Source organism: Neofelis nebulosa, chromosome 6 (genome assembly GCF_028018385.1).
Source record: "Neofelis nebulosa isolate mNeoNeb1 chromosome 6, mNeoNeb1.pri, whole genome shotgun sequence".
In the NCBI taxonomy this organism is placed as follows: domain Eukaryota; kingdom Metazoa; phylum Chordata; class Mammalia; order Carnivora; family Felidae; genus Neofelis; species Neofelis nebulosa.
In genome coordinates, this window is record NC_080787.1 from 137433697 (window position 1) to 137456316 (window position 22620).

General features: G+C 43.5%; 1 protein-coding gene across 6 annotated transcripts in view; it reads left to right on the forward strand.

Moving 5' to 3' along the window:
* Nucleotides 1–22620, forward strand: part of SASH1 (SAM and SH3 domain containing 1) — a 336005-nt gene that overhangs the window by 119456 nt on the left and 193929 nt on the right. Inside the window, exon 1 of one of the 6 annotated variants that reach the window (XM_058735580.1) lies at nucleotides 19421–19628. The exons of 3 other annotated variants lie outside the window; for them this stretch is intronic. In XM_058735580.1, coding sequence (XP_058591563.1) covers nucleotides 19509–19628 — 120 coding nt within the window. In that variant the 5' untranslated portion in view covers nucleotides 19421–19508. Of the gene's footprint in view, nucleotides 1–19420; nucleotides 19629–19707; nucleotides 19900–22620 lie in introns of those variants that run through there. 2 more of the 6 variants (XM_058735586.1, XM_058735584.1) reach the window with 2 other exon arrangements.

The following is a 22620-nucleotide window of genomic DNA, read 5'->3' on the forward strand; positions in this document are numbered from 1 at the left end:
TCCTCGAGGATTTTGATGGCTTCCTGTCTTACATTTAGGTCTTTCATCCATGTTGAGTTTATTTTTGTGTATGGTGTAAGAAAGTGGTCCAGGTTCGTTTATCTGCATGTCGCTGTCCAATTTTCCCAACACCACTTGCTGAAGAGACTGTCTTTATTCCATTGGATATTCTTTCCTGCTTTGTCAAAGATGAGTTGGCCGTACGTTTGTGGGTCCATTTCTGGGTTCTCTATTCTGTTCCATTGATCTGAGTGTCTGTTCTTGTGCCAGTACCGTACTGTCTTGATGACTACAGCTTTATAATACATCTTGAAGTCCAGGATTGTGATGGATGTGGCTTTATATTCTTTATTTAAGTTGCTTCTAACACCCTCAGGAGATGTGTACTATTACTAACGTGCTGAGAACAGTGACTGGTATATAGGAAGTACTCCTTAAGTGTTGACTATTAGTATCACTCTTTATTGAGAATCTTTTATATCAGAGCACTGTGCTAGGCACTAAGAATAACAAGGAAGAAAGACCAGGAGCTCCTGCCCTCAGGCAGCTCAAGTCTAACAAGAAAACAATGAAACGAACACTTGAAATGCAATGTGCTAAGTCCTATGAGTGTGAGGTTTGCAGGATACTTCTCTGGGATCATGAAGAAGGAGGAGGAGGCTCATGCTGGAGGAGAGGGTGGTAATTCCCAGGGCATGGGAATTAGTGGCAGGGGAACTTTTGAGCCAAACCTCCAAGTTGGTCTTGGATATTGTGTCGGGAAACTGCATCCGCGGAGGCTGGGTGGAGGCTCACATAAGCAGACATGGCATCCTGATTCTGCACATGCTCTCCTAAGGTCCAGATCTTTGGAATGAACTTTCATAGACTCCTCTACAACCATCCAGTGTCTTAGATTCACCTGGAGAAAATTCACCTTTAGCTCCGATTTAAAACCTCTTGGCTGTGGTTTGTCTTCATGCTTTTCTGTGAATGCCCGGGGAGGACAGTTCGAGCATCACCTAAAGCCGTTATTTTGTCTACCGAGTGAAGTATAGTGCATCTTTTCAACGGGCTGTGCTTCTTGGGACGTGGTATTTAAACACAACTAACTCTCTTCTGGGTGCAGAATACCACTGCAAAGCTATTCGAAAGATTTCTGGCAAAGAAGGGAACTGGAGGGTGGAGGCAGAGGGAGAACATTGAATGAAGTGGCTCTTTGTTTGTATAAATAGATAAACCTATGTCGAAACTCTTTCCCCTTCTGCTGCCCCTACAATCCCTCAACAGGTGGCACGAGCTCACTGACATGTGTAGAGCAGATGGGGTGTCATTTCAATGTCGCTTCTACTCGACAAGGGCCACGGGGGCTGTGCGCGTGCAGCTGCGTGCCGGGTTTAGGGTGGAGAGCAGAATTTAAAAACCCCTACCTGCCCCTTCTGGTGGAGGAGTGAGAGCTCCAATTGTGTCAACGGGCCAGAACACGTTGTGTTAACTCCTAACCCAAGGCCGTATTTTGCTGGTTTTATTTCCCTTAACCAGCCAGCCCTTCCCTCTCTGTTGCATAGCTCTGTATGTTGGACAATCTGCACAAGGAAACCTTGTTCCTCTGAAAATCACCTTTAGCGTAAGCTCAGTGTTTTCCTGTCCAGATTTTCATAAGCAGTTCAGGTTGCATTACATTTACACCAGAAACGAGCTCGTGCTTCTCAGGAATGGTCTAGGGAGGAAGTGGAAACGGCTGGGAAGGAGCTCAGGCAGTCCTTGGAGCCTACCAGATATTCTACTCAGAGTATAAACAACACAGAAGCAGAAGTCCCATCCCCTTGCAGCCTTAACTTGTGCTATTCTCATTTTAGAAGCCGTATGGCGTAGATACAGTCCCACGTCCTGCAGTGAACCCACACGATGCCAAGACCACAGCCCCGTACTTCCTCATGCAGCATCCTCGAGGACCCTGCACACTAATTAGACTATTTTTGCTCGTACAAAACAAAGCAGAAAACGCTTACTTGATCAGTTTGGAAACGGTCTTTTACGCCGTATTGGGTTCCCTTCAATTATTCAGCTCGTTGGAAGAAAATAAATCCCAATTATTAATCATATCCTATTAGATCAGACTTGAAAACAGTTTATAGGGTAATGAGGAATTTACTGAGCCCACTTGAGTATATTATTTTGCGGCTGAGTCTAGGGGTTATTTCTAAGATATTCACGGTCATTTCTCCCTAATCAATGGCATATATTTTCAGTTTAGGCCCTCAAACAAATTTTGGAAATAGATGTCTTTTTAGTTTCTTCTTCGCTTCTCCCAACACGATTACTGTGTCCTTAGCTCAAGAGGAGGGACAAGAAAGAGAAGATACATTTCTAATACCTTATTCTTTCCCAAGCCCCAAGTCCATTAATGAACAATAGTATAGATGGATTAAAAAAAACCAGTTAATGATCTGCAAACATTCAAGGGATTAAGTGGGCTACTATTTATCATTAATGTTAAACAGAATTGAAATGAACATTTTAATAACCCCTGTTATTCATTCAGAGGTCCCTCTGTGATAAGTATTGTGCTAAGTGCTTTTCCGTGTAATAATAATAAACGTAGCTCATATTATTAGTATTATTATTATTGAGAATTTATTATGTGCCATGCATAGTGTCAGGTTCTTTACAAACTAGCTCATTTATTCCTTTGGACAACACACGTCAGAGATCCTATCGTTAACCGTATTTTATTTTATTTTTTGTATCATTGTTCTTTAGCCCTATTTTATAACTCAGGGAAGTGAGGCTTGGAGAATCCTTGCTAAAAGTGGAACTTGGTAGGTCTGAAGCCAAAGCCTGTGTGCTCCACTCTTACTCTTGATCATTGGGTGAACCCTTAACTGGGCAGGTTTTGGTTTTGGTTTTGGTTTTTCTGATGCGTTGATTGGTCAGCTTTGTATCATTTCAAACTATCTCAAAGCTCAGTCATGGGAACTTTCTTGGCCTGTCAAAATCTCAGGAATAAGAAAACCTGCCATACCTCTGAACATTTCTGCCTTCCGGAATCCTTGTGCTAGGGACCAATAGATTCTGCCCCTTCGCAACCCTGAGGACAGAGGAATCCTTTTGTTCGCTGACTTCCTGGCACACCAGTGTTTTCAAACTGGAATCAAAATAGAGTCCGAATAAGGGGCGCCTGGGTGGCTCAGTCAGTGAAACATCCGATTTCAGCTCAGGTTGAGCCCCGCGTCGGGCTCTGTGCTGATGGCTCAGAGCCCGGATCCTGCTTCGGATTCTGTGTCTCCTTCTCTCTCTGCCCCTCCCCCACTTGTGCTCTGTCTCTCTCTGTCTCTCAAAAATAAATAAACGTTAAAAAAATAGAGTCCGAGTATTACTTCTGCCTAGCTTGATTTAAAACTTTCATTGTTTTTCTCAAGCCATTTACTTAAAATACCCTCTTACTGGAGTCACAGCACCTTGCTTGCCGTTTGCCGTAATTTCACTCTTATCTAAGTTTTTCCAGGTGGAAGCAGCTTCCATAGTCGTCCCTCTGTTTCTCCCATTTTAGGCGGGAGAGGCCGAGTGGAAACCCACCAGAGTCCCTGGTGGAAGCAAGGCAGAGCAGACGGACGGGCCTTTTTATTTTTAATTCACTAAATGTGAAGGGAGCCGTTCTGTAGCCATTTTCAGTCTAGACAGGATATGATGATAATAGCACAAATAAAAGTTCATGTATTTCAGCCAGGGACAAATTAAGTGGGTACAGGGCATAGATATATGTCATGCTGTTATTAACATCGAGCAGCACACAGCCCACTTCAGGGCATGGTGCCCAGATTAATTGGCTTGCCCAGAATGCATCTCTGATTAGAAGAAAGCTCTCAGGAAATGCTGGGCAGTGTGCATTTGGACTCTCGGTGTTCCTTCTCACAGGCACTGAAAGTTAGGCAGTTTATTTTATAGACCAAGAGCATGAGCAGCATGGGACACCATTGGTTTATGAAATGTGTTGCTGGTTTTCCTTCATAGGTTATAAATATTTCTGGGAGAAACTTGCACCATATGTTGGGATGCTTCAAGTAGCATTTATTATTGCTTTCCTGAAGTGCCCAGGCTCCTGCACAGGCAGGGATTATAGAATTATGGGAAGAGGTGTGCATCTTGAGTATATACGCGTGCTTGAAAGATCAAAGTGAGGCTCTTTATGTCACACGAGCTACTGAAATACAATGCCCCGAGATGGCTCTGCCTAAACACACTGCCATTTGTGCCTCTAGGAACATAATGGTGATCAGATATGGCACCTGGCTGACTGAACTCCATTCTGAGAGTCAGCCAGCAAGGGAAGGAATCGGGAGAAACGGCCAAAGGCACAGAGCAACTTCAAAAATAGCGTCTCTCCATGGAAAAGCTGAGATGAATAGTAAAGAAGGTAGGCTCTGTATCCAAGAAAAATCAAGGGTGAAATTGCTTGTGTTGCTGACCAAAGGCTAAATACTTCTCTTGGATACGGACAAGCAACTCCAGTGGCCTCTAAAAACCCCAGCCATGCATAAGCCAATGATAAAATTCAGTCCAATAAAGACCTCTTGTTAATCTGGGACACCACATTTTATCATGATACCTGCAAAGCCAGGAAAATTAAACACTGTGGGTGGATCAAAAGAGGAGGTTCCTGAATATTTGTTATTATTAAGAAGCTTTGAGGAAATATTAAGAAAACCTTTCTCAAGCGTGACTCCCAACAGCTCCTGCTTGCTTTTATTGGAGGCTGCATCTGTTCAGATTCCATTCCTTAAAAATTTGCCATAAGACATTCCTATTCCTTTTTGGAAATGCGACAATATGTAAACCTTTCTCAGCACATTCCATCCTTGAACAGTGAGGCATTCAAGAATTATCATAAGTAATGTAAAAAGTTATACTTTCTGGGACTGGGTTTTGAGAGGAAATCTTAGTCGTTCAGCTTCAGAAGCTCAATCCTTCTGATTTTTTGCAATTATTTACATAGAGACTCTAGAAGTCTAAGCTTCTGAGTACTGAGAATTCCTGCCCAGGTGTCACACTGGAGACCTTGTGGTCTAAGGCACTAATATCATGGGCTGAAGTCTCTGCCACTCTCTGTCACTGAGGCATTCAATCATTCATTCGCCAGACCATTGGAGCACAGCTGTGTTGACCGGCATCGAATGTGGCTCCATGAAGGCCTCAATCTGGAGGAGGAAAAGTAGCAGGCACGTTTTGGAAGGTGATGGATGAGTAGCGAGTGTTTCAAAATATGTAATATATAGGGTAGCGTCCAGACACAGGATACGTTTGTTTTTTTTTTTTTTTTTTTTGACAGTGAGAGAGAGAAGGCACAAGTGAGGGAGGGGCAGAGAGAGAGGGAGGGAGAGAAAAGTGGGACTCACCCAAAGCAGGCTCGAGCTCATGGGAAGTAGGACTCAAACTCATGAGCCATGAGATCATGACCTGAGCCAGAGTCAGATGCTTAATAACTGAGCCATCCAGGCGCCCCACGGTAAACATTTCAAATGTTAGCTATTAACTCTGTGTTTATCATCAAACTACAGAGTAACAGCATAGAAAACTTCTCAGTGGTAATGTAATTCAAAATTCCACCATCCCCGTGCATTCCTAGTTCTCCTTTTACATTCATTTATTCGTTCAAAAAATATTTATTGATCTCCTACTATCGTTGAAACAACGGCATAGACTATTTGCACGTTTTCTTCTCATTTCTATACATAGGCACTCCTAATTTCTCAGAGTGAAGTATCTTATACAAAGGATATTTTCCCACGCTGTTATATGTTCTTTATATTAACATTTTAACCAGTGAGTATTATTCTTTCCATAGCATCATTTATTTGACTATTCTTCTCTTGTGGAATATGAAGCTTCTTTCCAAATTTTCAATATTATACAAATGTGATAATAATTCTCTGAGCACAGAGCTTCTCATTTTTTCCCCCAATAATTTACCAGACTAAGTTCCCAGAAACCTGAATACTGGGTTAGAGGATATAAACACTTTTATGGATTGTGACGCATCCGAGCAAATTTCTGAATCTTACAGGAACTTACAGTGATAATTTTCTTCATATCCATCACACTGCTTGCCACCTTCATGAAGATCCTGTTTGATTTCTAGATATAAAATGGAGGAACCCTCTAGTCTCATCAAGAATGCATATACTGGCCATTTCTTATACAGGTTATCTTCCAGATGCCATAACCCACGCACTGTATAAAGGACTTCCATGAAGCAGAAAAGGCATTTGCCTGCTCCCCAGACTTTTAGCACCTCGTGACTGCCTTAGACCTTATTCCCTAAGCCCATTTCTGTATCTAAACATCCCCCTCTGGCATCACAGGATGTTACAAATGGAAGAGACCCCAAATATCTCATTTTAGAGTTAAGGACTCAGAAAGCCAGGGAGATTGTGAACAACTTCAGATCACAGACTTGGTGGAGAGATCTGGGACGAGATCAGCTGATTGGTAGTGCTGTTAGAAAGTATCAAGGGGGGTGGCCCATATACTAATATTGGAAAGGAAAAGAAAAAACTCAGCATGGCCTTTGGGCAGGTGTGACCTGCACATTAATGAAGTGTTCTAAATTTCGCTCCCTCCCTAATGTGCCCATGGTGTTTCACGTGTACCCTGTTATCACAGGCTGTGTAATTACCTACCCGGCCCAGGGGCCCTCGGCAGTTCATGGAGCACTCTGAAAGTAAAAGGAAGGCTACCATCCCAGAAAAGAAAGTAGGAAGCATCAAAATACCAAGAATGACCTCTTCCAGAACATTAAGACTAACCTCTTTAGCATACAGCGTACAAGGTGCACTGGGACCCACCACCCGTGTATCTTGAGATTTGGATCCAGCCATTCTCTCGCCAGCATTTCTTTTGTTTTTAATGATTATTTAATTTGGGAGAGAGAGAGAGGGAGGGAGAGAGCCTGTGCGAGTGGAGGAAGGGCAGAGAGAGGGGGGGGGGGGGGGGAAGAGAGAATCCCAAGCAGGCTCCACGCTGTCAGCCCGGAGCCCAAGAGCACAGACCATGAGATCATGACCCGAGCCAAAAATCAAGAGTCCGATCCCTAACTGACTGAGCCACCCAGACGCCCCTCACCAACATTTCTTAAAACAGTTTCAAGTTCCTCTAACACATACTGTTATTTTATGTCTTTGAACCTTTGTTCTGGTTGTTCTCATAGCCTGAAACCAACTTAGAGCCTATACAGCTAGCAAATTCTGACTCTTCCTTCAAGAATTGTTAACTCAGACAAAGCCTTCTACAGGATAGCTTCCATGATGATTCCAGGCTGCAGTGGCTATCTAGTCTCTCGGTTTACAAAGGACCTGGGCGTTCTTTTATCACGCTGGGTTGAGAATATTTGTTTCTGTGTCTGTCTCCCTCACTAGACGAAGCTGACCAAGATCAGGATCTGTGACTTATTTTCATATTCCCAATGCTGAGTACACAATACACATTTCATAAATATTTGTTGAACCGAAATATCTAAAATGTCTGCATAAAAGCTTATGAAAACCCTAAAATCCACTGAAGGTGGTCTATCGGGGAAATGTGACTTAGAATGTAATTGTTACATAGAATGCTTAGATCAGTTTTGTTGTATCATTGGCTGGACGCAATGTGTTTTCAAGAGAGAGGTAGTCTATTTGGCCTCAAAATGAGGGAAACCCACAACAGTAGTTTCTCAAAAATCTAAATTGTAACGTCATCGCCATCATTTCCTCTGGGGTCTTATTTTAGAGGTACTCTGTAAAGTTGCAACCTCTCCTTCTCTACTAATTCTTTTCCACTTAACTTACAAATTTGCTCACATCTTTAAAAATCTTTCTTCGGACCTTGTGATCCCCTCTGATTATCATTTTTCTTTTCCATTTTTCTTCATCATTCTTCAGTCCCCTGCAATATAGCTTCTACTCCTTCCCCTGATGCTGAAAATGCACTGGCCAAGTAAGATTATCAGCAGCCTCCCAAATGAGTATACTGTTGGTTGACTTTTCCATCATGTTGGACACTGCTGATGGCTTTTTTCTATAATTCCCACCTTCCATGACATGGTGCATCATGATTCTCCTCCTCCGGGACCATTATCACTCAGACATTGTGTCATTTCCCTGTGGCATTCTCTTGAATGCCGATGTTCTCCGAGTTCTGTCTTTCTCACTTTTCCATTCTCTTTTATGTCAATGGGTATCATTTTTTTTTTTTTTTTACTAACCATCATATCCTATGGGTCTTTCAAAAAATAAAGATACTTGAGAAAAAAGAATCCTTGTGTACTGTTGGTGGGAACGTAAATTATTACAACCACTATGGAAAACAGTATGGAGATTTTTTGAAATATTATAGAGTTGCCAGGGCACCTGGGTGGCTCAATTGGTTAAGTGTTTCGACTCTTGGTTTTGGCTCAGGTCATGATCTTGTGGGTCATGAGTTCAAGACCCCATTGGGCTCCATGCTGACAGTATGGAACCCACTTGGGATTTTCTCTCTCCCTCTCTCTCTCTCTCTCTGTGCCTCCTCCATGTGCTCGCATGCACATGCTTTCTCTCTAAATAAATAAATAAATAAATTTAATTTAAAAAATAGAACTACCGTATGATCCAGCAATTCCACTTCTGGGTATATATCCAAAGGAAATGAAAAAAGCATCTCAAAGAGATATCTGCACTCATTCATTGCAGCATTATTCACAATAGTCGAGGTACAGAAACAACCTAAGTGTATGTCAACCAATGAATGGATAGAAAGATGTGACACAAATAAATATAAATACAATGAAGTATTATTATTCAGCCATCAGAAAGAAGGAAAATCTGACATGTGTGACAACACAGATGGACCCCGAGGGCATTGTGCTAAGTGAAATAAGTCAAAGAAAGACAAATACTGTATGGTATCACTTATATGTGGAATCTATAAAAGTCAAACTCAGAACCAGAGTAGAATGGTGGTTGCCATGGGGATGGGGGAGCGGGGAGATATTGGTTGAAGGGTACAAAGTTCATTTGCAAGACAAATAAGTTCTGGGGATCTAATACACAGCACGGTGATTATAGTTACTACCACTGTAGTTGCCAACAGGATAGATCTTCAATGTTCTCACCACCAAAAAGAAATGGTAACTATGCGGCATGATGGTGATGGAAATGTTAGCTTAATGTTATGGTGGATATATTGCAGTATATAAGTGTAGCACATCAACATATTGCACACCTTAAACTTACACAATGTTGTATGTCAGTTATGTCTCAATAAAGCTGGGGGGAGAAAAGGGGAACATTTCAGACAAATGAATAGACTGAACAAAACAGAGAAGCAGAAAACAGAGAATACAGAGAATGTGGAAAAAGATAGATAAGAGCTTCCCCGAATAATTCTAAGTTGGATCCGAACAGAAAATCAAGCTGGAAATGTCGTGTGGGATCAGGCAGGAACCAAGACGCACGTGCTAAAGTAGCCACATTATTAATTTTTGTAACCTTTTCCCAGGTTAGCAGCATGACTTAAAAACGGTCTTGTTTTACATTTCACCCCCCTCGAGGCTCCACATGGCCAATAATCAATAAAACAAACCCGGGGCACCTTGCTGGCCCAGTTGGAAGAGCATGTGACTCTTGATCCCAGGGTCATGAATTTGAGCCCCACGTGGGGTGTAGAGGTTACTTAAATAAATTAAAGTTGAGGCACTGGGTGGTTCAGTCGGTTGGGTGGCCGACTCTTGATTTTGGCTCAGGTCATGATCTCATGGTCATGAGACTGAGCCCCACATCAGGCTCCTTGCTGAGTGTGGGGCCTGCTTGGGATTCTCTCTCTCCCTCTCTCTCTCTGGGCCCCTCCCCTGCTCACGTGTGAGCACGTGCACTCTCTCTCTCCAAATAAACTCTAAAAAAATAATAATAATAATAACAATAAATAAATAAAACAAACCTACATTGGACAGCTTAACACTTCATTTTCAAAAACAAAGATTAGATGTTCCTGGAAACCAGGGCTATCTTTTGTTAATACCCAACATAATGCCGAACAGAATCACCACTCAAATAATATTTGTTGCATGATGACTGACTGATTGAATAACAGACCAAAATCTCTTTAATTTGAACCGGTAGGAGAAAAACTAGTCAAAATCATGCAATATTCTCAAAGAATACAGAAAGTAGGATAAATTTATTTAGGAGAATTCATTATACATGAAATGTTTTATGATACTTTTAACCAGCCTTAAAATGTTATTTCCTGATGTTGGATAAAAATCCTCTCGTTTTTCTTCTTTAAGTTTTATTGATTTGTGAGTCGATCTCTCCTCCTCTCTCTTTCTTCCTTCTCTCTCTCTTTCTCTCTTTCCTCTTTCTCTCTCTCATCATACAAAAGCAAATCTGGTCCAGCCTGGGATGAATCCTCACGAATTTTTGTGATGAGTTGGTCTAGACTAAAGTAGATTTATTTATGGATTTGCCAGTGAATGGTCGATTTGCTATGATTTAGCTTTAGCCTCTTAATTTTGCCTTTATGTAGTTCTTAAAGAAAAAAATAAAATTTTCACACAGATATTTTACTGTTTTCGTTTGTTAGCTTTGATCATTCAAGAGTAGCTATGTTTTGGAGAATTTTTATAATCCATGCTACTGTTGAAGAATTCTTCGGCAAATGTAAATTTGTATTTTTCATCTTTTTCCTTTCATGTGTGTTCCATTTAGACCAGGAAATTGACATTTCAGCCCAGAAGACTTAGGCCAGATGTTAAGTCCACTGGTTGAAAGATGGATTTCCTGCCCTAATAGGTGACCTCTGAAAGCAGAATAGGCTTTTTCTTAATGGATAGACTGTCCAAATGACCTCATTTCTAGAACAAGTGGCCTTTGTTCAGTGTCTCTTTGCTATTGGAATCAACATCATCTGATTTTTGAGGACATTTATTAGATAAAGAGTAGCTAGCACCTAGCTGTTTCATTTATAAGGCATAGGGAAAATTTTTGCCTAGACAATCCATTTTTTGTTTCTTTAAAAATATTTGTGTTTATTGAGAGGGAAATGGTGTAGAAAATCTGGTGCCTGCTTACCCATATTAATGTTTCTTTTAGATTTCAAACCCATTCAGGCCAGCACTAACCATAGAAGCAGAGCATGTTATATGCTTCCCTAAACAGGGAATTGTTTCACGAAGCTTGACCAAGGCACTATTTCAAGAAGTAGCCATGACCCCAGTGTCCTGTCATTCAAACTTCTATCTCCATATGTGAGAAGCTCATTGAGACATTCCCATGGCATCACCTCTTTTGATGAGTTCTTCACCAAGTTCATTTATTTATATCTTCAATTGTGTAAGGCAGCTCAGAAGAACTGAGATAACTGAGCCTTTGTGTGTGTGTGTGTGTGTGTGTGTGTGTGTGTGTGTTCGTGTGCACATGCACCCATGGCTCTGTGTGTCACAGGAAGTGCGATTTGAAAGAAAGTAACCAAGAGAGGACAATGGCTTTGAATGATGAGGGGGAGACCATATGACTTACTCTACATGGAAAGGAGGGGGGGCAGATTGCTTGAGAAGGAAGATATATGTTTCTAAGATTCTAAAATGATAGAATTTTATAGCCGAAGGGAAAGTTGAGTGTTTTTTTGTTTATTCTTTTCTGGGAACAGGAATGGGGGTGTTTCATTTTAATAGCCAGCAGATAAATTTTACTAGTGTTAAAATCTTGCTCCTTGTGATATGAAACGTTGACTTCCTCGCAAAAGACATAGAACAGCATAGAGCAGAACCATATAGAGAGTTGGCATCAGTTTGGGCTGTTAGGGTTTCTAAATAAGTCAACCCTAAGACTCAGGGTTGTTCCTTAAATAATTTATCCAGCAAATACGTGACTCTGTAAAAAAGTGAATGGTAAAAGGATATCATACTTTTCCTTTGTTTTAATGAGTCAACATGTATTCTTTTCCGGGATGTTAGTCACAGTTCAGTGCCCCCCTCCTTTTTAAATAGCCATACACAAGTGTCTTTAACCATAAGTTACTTTTTGTTGTTGTTCAACCAAAGCATCCTGGCTCCTACTTCATTTCCAGATAAGATTGTAATAATCCTCTATGCTTAGCGGGATTAATTAAGTAACAAGAATCTTTTGTCCTGTGGCACATAATATTTTGGAACTTCAAAGAAACAGAGCAACAGTTTTGACTGGAGCTTTTTAATTTAATAGAAAAAATTCTTTTTTGCAAGTATGTTTAAGCGATAGGGACAGCCTAATAGGTGTTCTTATTGGGTAAAGTTTATAAAATGGACAAGGTTGACGAAGAAATTTGGTTGGTGGACGATACTTCCCCGGTATGCTTTTAAGCCTTTCTTCGCACAATTTGGAAATATTTAACACAATCTCTGGTCTCTTATCAGCACTTTTTTTCCCCCTTATGCTCTCCTAATCTAAAAAGATAAATAGGAGGGCGTATGATTCCAAAGATAATGCCCTCTCCCTGTTCCCTTTTTCTCCTCTCTGAGGTATCAGTTTGCTGTCACATCACCAGGGGTCTCTCTACAGGACACTATCCTCATGTTAATTCAGAAGTAATTTTATGAGTTGAGGTTTTTTGGTTCTTTGCCTTAAACGTTGTGAAATCACTATCAGCAGCCCAGCAGAATTGTCCATTAGATGCATCACTGAATAGTTCAGAATCCTCGTATTTCGGAATTACAAATGGCCTTCGAATACTAGTAGGCCTGACGGGATAATTCCCAGGCAGAACCTCGGTGTTTACACAGCATCGACACAGATGAAAACCTAACGGGTTAGGCCAGTAACATAGCTTATCAGGGTGGAAGAAGAGATTTCAGAGAAAAGTATTTATGGCCCTGCATCGTCCTTAGGCTTATTTACCTTCTCTCCCGAGCCTGTGGTCTGTCTTTACTTTGTTTTAATTCCTGTTTAGTTTTCTCTGAGCTCTTTTCTCATCTCTCTTACCAAATATTTTGAGACGAAGAGGTTTTAAAACAGGTAATGCTTTAGCATGAGGTTGGCTCATCTTTCAGGCATTTGTGAAAAAAAAAATGTGTGGCATCATCAAGGGAAAAATGTAACATTGCAGTCTGTCCTGGAGGTTAGATCCCCAAGGCACTGCGGGATGCCCAGCATTGGAGTGCCAGAGAGCGTTGCTGATCGTAGGCCAACATGAAATGAGCTTATCTATTTTCACTGCTTAATTTCAGAAGGCAGTATGGTAAAAAAAAATGAAATATCGATTAAAAAAAATAAATGAATAAGTTGGGCTATTTATAATCTTTCAGACCTAATCTCTGCTTAATGTTACATTTCCTCTGCAGAATAGGTGTTGTCTTTAAAAAATACCAAGTATTTCCATGACGCTGTGTTCCTGAAACAGGTACTCTTCTATGGATAATTTTAATTATCAGTTTAATTCCAATATTTAATTGCCCTTTAAAGCCAAATATCGCTGAGCATCTGATTTGGGCATCGCCACTCACTTATCTCGTGACAGTTTTTTTTAACCAATTAATGTTTTTAAAGCAATCTCCCGGTATCGTTTTTCGAGATATTGCATTTTAAAACTTCGCGTTTCCTCAGCCATGTGTTCTTTTTCCTTAGTCTGACATTTCCATGGTTCCAAATGGCCCTCAGATGTGAGCGGCTAGGGAGGCTTGTTAAAATACAGATGGCTGGTCCCACCCCCAGACTGTCTCATTCTGTAGGCTTGAGATGGGGCCCGGAAATGTGCATTTCCAACAAGTTCCTAGGTGATGCCACGGCTTCTGTTCTTCAGTCTACACGTTGAGAAGCAGTGATCTAGATAAAATATTGTAAACTATTGACAGATGTTGTTATTGCTGGTAGGATGGACTAAGACCGTGGCAGGGGAGATGGAGAGAGGTGGATGAGTTTGGCAAGTATTTAGGAAGTAGAATCCACAAGGCTTACCCATGGTTTGTTTATTTATTTCGAAAGAGAGAAAGAGAGCACATGTACCAGCTCGAGCGAGTGGGGGAGGGGCAGAGAGAGAATTCCAAGCAGGCTCCACGCTGTCAGCTCAGAGCCCAACTTGAGGCTCTGTCCCACGACCATGAGACCACGAACCCAGTCAAAATCAAGTGTGGGACGCTCACCTGACTGAGCCACCCAGGCACCCCTTATCCACGGTTCAGACGGGACTGTTGGTAAGCGAGGGGAAGGACTCAAGCAGGTCTCTTGACTTTGGTAGCTTGAACAAATTCGTGGATGAACAAGTACTGAAATATGAAACGAGCAGGGTGGTGGATCGTGGCGAGAAATCATAAACTCCATTTAACGTTTAACTGAAATATTTTTTAGATGTCAGGCACCTTGACTGACCTAGAGTACATTTTCAGTAAGTGACAGATGTTGTTATTGCTGTCATTACCACCTTTACTACAAAAGCTGACCAGTCCTCACCGCCCCACCCTGCCACACGGAACCTCCCAAGTCCTTTCCTCAGCCACCGTATTTAAAGGCTAAGAATTACTCCTTTATGCAAGATGTAGGTATGAACGGGGAGATTTCCTGCTGATAGCTACCCCTTCGTGGTATGAGTGGATAGGGGAAGGAAAAGCAAAGGGAGGGAAAAAGGAGGAAAGGTTCTAATTAATAGAGAATTATTGCCTGAGTTATTACAGATAGCCTTACAACAATCATCTTACATAGGCGGAATTATCCCATTTTCCAGATGAAATAAATAACTTGCCCAATGTCTTATAAAAACCTGAGTGAAAATTCAAACCCAGCTCTGTCCTGACTCCATTACATTTGGGGTTTCTACTCCAAACTCTACCTTTAATGCCAAGCAATAGACTTCTTTGTCTTTCTTACGTCACAGTGCTGACCTACATAGACTGTAGGCAACACCCGACAATTGCTAGTGACTTTTAACCTTTTAAAATCCTGACTCATAGTGAGAACCACTTTTTACACAGCATGCCATATTTACATTCATACATATATGTCTCTCTCTATATATATGTGTTACACATCTGTATGTGCAGCAATATGACTGAGACTAATTTTCAAGAAATAACACTCTAGGGGGTGGCACTTCTGACTCTTGATTTCAGCTCAGGTCATGATCCCAGGGTTGTGGGATCGAGCCACACATTGGGCTCCAGGCTGAGTGCGGAGCCTGCTTAAGGTTCTCTCTCTCCCTCTGCCCCTCTCCCCTGCTTGTGCTTCCTCTCTCTCTCTCGCTCAAATTAAATTAAAAAATAACTCAGTGAGATAGGTATTATCAATATTTAATCTCTATGAATGCAGTCTGATACTCCTCATTCATTGCAATGAATATATATTAGGATCCACAGAACTGATTTCACAATCAACTTTTGGGTCTCCACTAAATCAATGGGAAATCTTCTGGAATTCCTTTTCTTGCCTTGGAATTCACTCACCAACACCATGGCAATTCCAATTAGAAAGACAGAAGGGGTGAGTAGGATTCCTGGGTACTTTGTGTATACACATCTTATGAGTACATGTATACTTGCCTACGCTGCAGATCTTTGTAAGGGCAAACATATTACAGTGGAGATGAAGAACTTCAATTTTTTAAAACGTTTATTTATTTTTGAGAGACAGAACACGAGCAGGGGAAGAGCAGAGAAAGGGAGACACAGAATCCGAAGCAGGCTCCAGGCTCTGAGCTGTCAGCACAGAGCCCGACACAGGGCTCGAACTCACGAACTGTGAGACCACGGCCAGAGCTGAAGTCGGACACTTAACCGACTGAGCCACGCAGGAGCCCCTAAAAAAAATTTTTTTTTAACATTTTTTTTTTTTTTTTTTAATTTTTATTTTATTTTTGGGACAGAGAGAGACAGAGCATGAACGGGGGAGGGGCAGAGAGAGAGAGGGAGACACAGAATCGGAAACAGGCTCCAGGCTCCGAGCCGTCAGCCCAGAGCCTGACGCGGGGCTCGAACTCACGGACCGCGAGATCGTGACCTGGCTGAAGTCGGACGCTTAACCGACTGCGCCACCCAGGCGCCCCCAAAAAATTTTTTTTTTAATGCTTACTTATTTTGAGAGAGACAGAGTGTGACCGGGAGAGGGGCAGAGAGAGAGGGAGACAAAGAATCCGAAGCGGGCTCCAGGCTCTGAGCCGTCAGCACAGAGCCTGACGTGGGGCTTCAACTCACAGGCTGTGAGATCATGACCTGAGCTGAAGTTGGACGCCTAACCGACTGGGCCACCCAGGAGCCCCAAGATGAAGAACTTTTAAAAGTAATCAGGGGCGCCTGGGTGGCTCAGTCGGTTAAGCGTCCGACTTCAGCTCAGGTCATGATCTCACAGCCTGTGAGTTGAAGCCCCACGTCAGGCTCTGTGCTGACGGCTCAGAGCCTGGAGCCCGCTTCGGATTCTTTGTCTCCCTCTCTCTCTGCCCTTCCCCCGGTCACACTCTGTCTCTCTCTCTCTCTCTCAAAAATAATAAACATTAAAAAGAATTTTTCAAAGTAATCAAGTAATCTGATTGTGCTACATAGCTGTGTTTACTTGGACTGATTGTTCAAGTTCTCTGGAGCCCATTTCTTCTTACGTGAAAGGAGGGATTTTACCCAGATCACCTCCCAGGCCCCTTTTCACCCTCATGGGATATATTATAAAAAGCTCTGAGTAAATGGTACTGTATCAGATCTGAAATAGTATGATGATGATCATGATGTTGATGATCAGTCTTTTACATGTTGTTCAAAAGCCCCTAAAGAATTTTTTTTGGAGTTTATTTATTTGAGGGAGACAGAGACAGTGCAAGCAGGGAAGGGGCAGAGAGAGAGGGAGAGGGAATCCCAAGCAGGCTCTGTGCTGGTAGCGTGGAGCCTGACACAAGGCTCGAACTGACTTAACTGTGAGCTCATGACCTGAGCCGAAACCAAGAGTCAGAGGCTTAACCGACTAAGCCACCCGGGTGCCCTGCCCCTGAAGAAATTTTTGAAAGCAAAGATTGACATTAACTAAAGGAAGAAAGACTCAAATTTGGGAGAAGTAATCGGGCTCGTTTTGAGCAGACACATTATGAAGTTGAGAGCAGAGAGGTTCAGCTTCATTTTAAAAATGGTCATCAACATTATTCCTGTTGTAGAAGTTGAAAATGACTCCTCAAAAGTTCTTACTTCTCTACAGACAGCAAAATTGTGGGTATCAACACACCCCTACCCCCCACCCCCAATGTTAGTTATCTCATTTCCCCATACATTTATTAGGGAGCACTGAGAAAAGGAGCTTAAATATCTAGGATAGGTTGATTTCTAGAAACACCAAAATGTGGGCTAAGGTTTAATTATATCGATAGGTGTATATGCGTTGTTGCTTAAAAGTACCTGTCTTTAGATGACCCTGAAATATAATATCACCTCTGAGGACTTGGGTAGCAATTAGCAAGGCCTTGCCTCATCTAGGATGGGGAAACTGAGCACGGAAAGGTTAAATGCTTTGCCCCTACGTCATCTGATGAGTCAAGAAGAAAGACTCATGATTGGTGCTGGAGACTTAGTCCTCCCCCAACCCGGCTCCTGCCACCCTGATTACTTGACTTCTTGCTTCATCACTTGCCCGAAAGTATTTATGTGGAGAACAGGCTGCCTCCTGGTAGACGCCGCACGGTTCGTATTTTCTTGAATTTAGTTACCACGTGACTAATACATCGAAATTCTCAAACACACCAGTGAAATCAACCCTGAAAGGTTGGGGTTTTTTTCTTAGTTTCATGTCTCTATCGATGTGATAATGATATTAGTAAAGCCCGCCACTGCTTTAACTAAAATTATTGGGGTTCCCAGCATCTCAGAGCACACATCCGGGGTACCTCCTGCATCCGTTCAGGGAAGCACAGGCCTGGTCATACTGACTCAGTGCCCAGCACTCTTGACCCTTCAACCTGATGCCTCCTTACTCTCAAGGGAACACTTCCTCATTGTTTTTCTTCCCTTTCAAAACTATTGTCATCAGGGATTACGCTTATAAATGTAATTACTTTTTTAAAAGGTTTTTTTTTCAATTTTGAACGTTCCTTAAGGGCTATTTATTCATCCATGTGCATGGATGGATGGTGCTCCCAGTAATTAATGCTGTAGCAAGGACGTTTCAAGGACACGCTCTTATCCCCTCCTTTTCTGTGGACTCCAAAGGAAAAACAAAAACAAACAAGAGAGGCCTCTAAAACAAGCAAGGGCTCTCTCTTCCTGGAGCATTTCACCTGCTTTTATTTTATTTATTTATTTTTTTGGTACCTCTCAGCAACGTAGGATCAGTTTCCTTGTGGGTTCTTAACGGTTACACAAAGGGATCAATCACCAAATAAGATGTGTCATCTCCCAGGGAAAATTCTCTTGAGTGGGTTTTAAAGAAAGACTCATAAAAGGATAAATACCTCTACAGGGCTATTTCCCTTATAAAATAAACCCGTCATGGATCTTGTCCTTGGAAAAACACACACACGGAGTGTGTGTTGCCTCAGTGGTTACAACCATAACATTTAGCTCCGAAACTGGCCCTTCCCTATGCTCTCACTACAAGGCAACCATTACAACCCAAAGCGCATTTTCCCTAAACAGCCGAAACCCCTAGCAATGCAGGGCATTGTGGGCACCCAGGAACCAAAACGTCCCGCTCATAATAAAAACGGTGCACACGATGGCTCGTGCCCAAGCTTTCACACTTGTTTTTGCAAGTCTCGGCTGACAGCGGCAGAGTTGCATTTCCTGGGATAGCTTGACTGCACGCGGGGCGAGGTGCGGATCGATCGTGCAGCGACACCGACTCCTCGCGAACGCTTTCGGCGGCAGTCGCTTAAAGATCCACTTTCTCGAGTTCCTGTGGCCCAAAACGTTTCCGTGCATGGCGCGACTGGAAGCCTGCGCAGGCGGGAGACGCAGCGCGGCTGCTCTTTCAACAGGCGATTTGTTCTCCTGTCTGTGGCTCATTTCCATGCAAAGAGCCTGACATCAGAGCACCTTTTGTTGCTAAACGCTTTCTTTAGCGTCGAGGGGAGAGAGTCATGTGGAGCTGGAAGAGCTCATTTTCCAGAGAGGGGTCCCGAGGCGCGCCCGGCCGGTCGCCGAGGCGCCGCGCTCAGCCCAGCGGGGCCCTGCCCGGACTTGCTGGAAGAAATGAGTCGCGTGCCTTAGCGAGCTGGTCCCGGCCGCGGGAAGAAACGCCTTCGCCGCGGCTTTAGGCGCCGCTGGGGCCGCCGCGGTTCCCCGCCGTAAAACTCGGTGGTGCGGACTTTGCCTTCCGCTACCCCGCGGCCGAGCCGAGCCGGGCTGGGAAAGTTTCTGGAGTTGTCAGTCGCGCGGCCCGCCGCCACCTAGAGCCGAGGCGCGGGCGCCTGCGAGGGGGCCCCGCGGGGTCGCCGGGGCCATGCGGCGCGGGGGCGCGGCTCGCTGACGCGGCGGGCGGGGACCGGCGCCGGGGGGCGGGCGGGGGGGGCCGGCCGCGCGCTGGTGCGGAGCGAGGGCGCCCCGGGGACCCGGACGCACGGCTGGCGCGCGGGACGCGGCCATGGAGGACGCGGGAGCAGCCGGCCCGGGGCCGGAGCCCGAGCCCGAGCCCGAGCCCGAGGGGGGCGCCGGCATGTCCGAGGCGTTCTCCCGGCTCTGGAGCGACGTGATGGGCATCCTGGTGAGTTACCTGCAGCCGGGCGGGCGCGGGAGGGGCGGGGCGAGGGCAGCCCCCGCGCGCCCCGCGCTCCCGGCGCGCTCGCCCACCTGGCAAGCCCACCGCCTCCGACTCGTCCTGCCCTCGCTCTCGGCCCCAGGGGGTTAAGAACACACCGGTGTAGGATTTCAAGCCCTAATGAAAAAATAAGCAGCCGCAGATCGCCTCAAAGATGTTTCTTAACCAAGCGGGCACGATAATCTGGGACACCTGCTGAGAAGTTGGCGTGGCAAAGGTTAGAGTCCTTCAAAGAGTAGACGTAAATAACTAGCATTTGGCTGTTGCGCGTTCACAGTTGGATTGGGCCGGAGGCTGATGTTCCCGATGCTTATCTCTTCACCATTTGTTGTCTGACCCCGAGAGGAAAACAAGCCATCTTCTTACCGGGAACCACCAAAAAGTGTGCTTACCCTGTTGGCGGTGGTTCAGCTGGTAGCATTACAGCATATTTGTTGTTTTATGTTTGGAACGAAAAACAATAGGACTTATTTTGCTAAATCTGTGCTGTCACGTATTTTGAAATGTCCAGTAAGTAAAACCGCCCATGGACTTGGCATGATTTCTGAAAAATAGTTCTTAAGCATGGAGGATGAAGCTTTAACTTAACTTGTTTCTGTTCAGAGCCCTGGGGAATTAGTAGATTTCCTTTGGTGGAACTGTAGGTAGGCAGGTAGACTGGAATCAGATGGGTGGGGGTTATTACAGTCAGACATCTTAGTCCACACAGAAAACGTCAAATGTAAAGAGTTGGAATTGGCGGTTGTTGGCAAATGCTCTAGATTTACTTTGGGATCTCTTAGTTTTCTAATGGAAGGTGTAGTTTTAGAAAGAAACTGGGGATGCTGAGAAGTGTACAGGAATGGAGCTTTTGGGCTTTGGAGTGAGTGAAGCCGGGTCAAATCCCCACTCTCCCATTGACTGACTGCGCAACCTTGGCCAAGGTGTTAAACTCCACTGATCTTCAATTTCATTACCTGAAAAATGAGGCAAAGAAGACTTGCTCAAGTTTTCTGAGGTTTAGTTAAGTTGATGTATAATTAGTGCTCTGCATACTGGCATATAGTAGGTACTCAATAAACCATAGCTCTCTCTTTTTTCCCCCCTGCAAATAGTCTTGTGTCTCATCTTTCCAGACATCCTGAAGTGTCACTTAATTCATTTTTAGATGTTCATTGGTGTTTATAATTAATTCCTGCACAGAAAACCAGGGAAGATTGGTCAAAGATTTCTGCTTTTCTCACTCTCCAATATTAAAAAATATATATATATATATATATATCAAAAAAATGTAAAACCTCGGGGCGTCTGGGTGGCTCAGTTGGTTGGGCGGCCAACTACAGCTCAGGTCATGATCTCACAGTCTGAGTTCGAGCCCCGTGCTGGGCTCTGTGATGAGAGCTCAGAGCCTGGAGCCTGCTTCTGAGTCTGTGTCTCCCTCTCTCTCAGCCCCTCCCCTGCTTGCTCTCTGTCTGTCTCTCTCTCAAAAATAATAAACATTAAAAAAAATGTAAAACCTCAAGTTTTGGCATTTTTCTGAACATCACTGATGAAAATAGGCCTTCAGTGAAATTTCAGAAAACCCAGTGACTGTTTTAAAGTTGTGGTGATAGTTCATCGAGCCCGAAGCTTATCTTGTTATTTCTTGCTTAGATCCTGCTCTGTAAATTTTTAGTCACTGAGAAAATTGGTCTGATAACATCACCATGCATCTTTTACTAGGGCGTGTCTGTAGAGGGGAGAGCTGCAGGGACTCACTTAAATGGGGGTGTGGGTTCAGGGTTGTTTGGGACGGGGCGGCGGGGGTGGGGGGGCATTGGCAGGTGGCACTTTCTGAAGATTTGCTTTTCCCTTCGCTGGCAGATTCCAGTGCTGTTGGGGCAGGTGTAGCAGTGTTCTTTGGTTGATTTAAAAGTTGGGGTGGAGCTTCAGAAGCTCAAACCTGTTATTCAAAGGACGGATATAGGAGAAAAGAAAATATGTGCTTCTTAAAGAGCCCATAGTTCAGTGTGAGGCTGGAAAGAATGTAAGTGATTGTCCCGAAGCGATTGTGTTCACTTCTGTTTTCCCATCTTTTAGACCGTCTTATTTTTCCTTTGGGGTAAATGTGGATATCAGGATTGTTCCTTAGTAAAATTCTGAGGAAGATATGGTTTATCTCTCCTTTATGCATGTCTGTAAAAGTCACCAGGTTAAAAGAATCTTTATTCTTTTAGAAAACTGTCATCCAAGTGTCTATAGGAGACTGTCTTTCTAGAAATAAATCGAGACACAAAATTGACAGTTGACTTTCTCTGTTGCTTGAGATTAAAAAAAATACCATTTTCTTCAGTTTTTAAATAAGATTTTGCAGCCTATCAGCTTACACAGGTGAAGTGACTTGACCAATGGCACACATACACCTTGTTAGTGACAATGACAGGTTGCACCCCAGTTCTTTGATCTACACCAGTTAGTAGGCTGATGCCATGATACTCCATAGTTAGCCATCCCGGGGAAACTTAATAGAAATGTCACTACATTCACTGTTTTATTTATTTATATATGTTTTAAAGTTTGTTTATTTATTTATTTAGAGAGAACAAGTAGGGGAGGTGCAGAGAGAGAATCCCAAGCAGGCTCCACACCATCAGCACAGAGCCCAATGTGGGGCTCGAACCCATGAACCATGAGATCATGACCTGAGCTGAAGTTGGATGCTTAACCACCTGAGCCACCCAGGCGCCCCATATCTGCTCTTTTAGGAAAATGCTACTTGGAAGGTTCTTTTTAAGTACTGAACTTGAGGAGGGGAGTAGAGGTAGTAAGGGAATTACACATCCAAACATACTTCAAAAAATTCAGGCAGAGTTGCTACTTTTCGGGTTCCTCTAAGTGTAGAAATCAAACCTCCAAACCTATTAAGTTAAAATTTCTTTCGATGAATGAGCATAGCTCCCTTTTCCAACCTGAGAGGTGC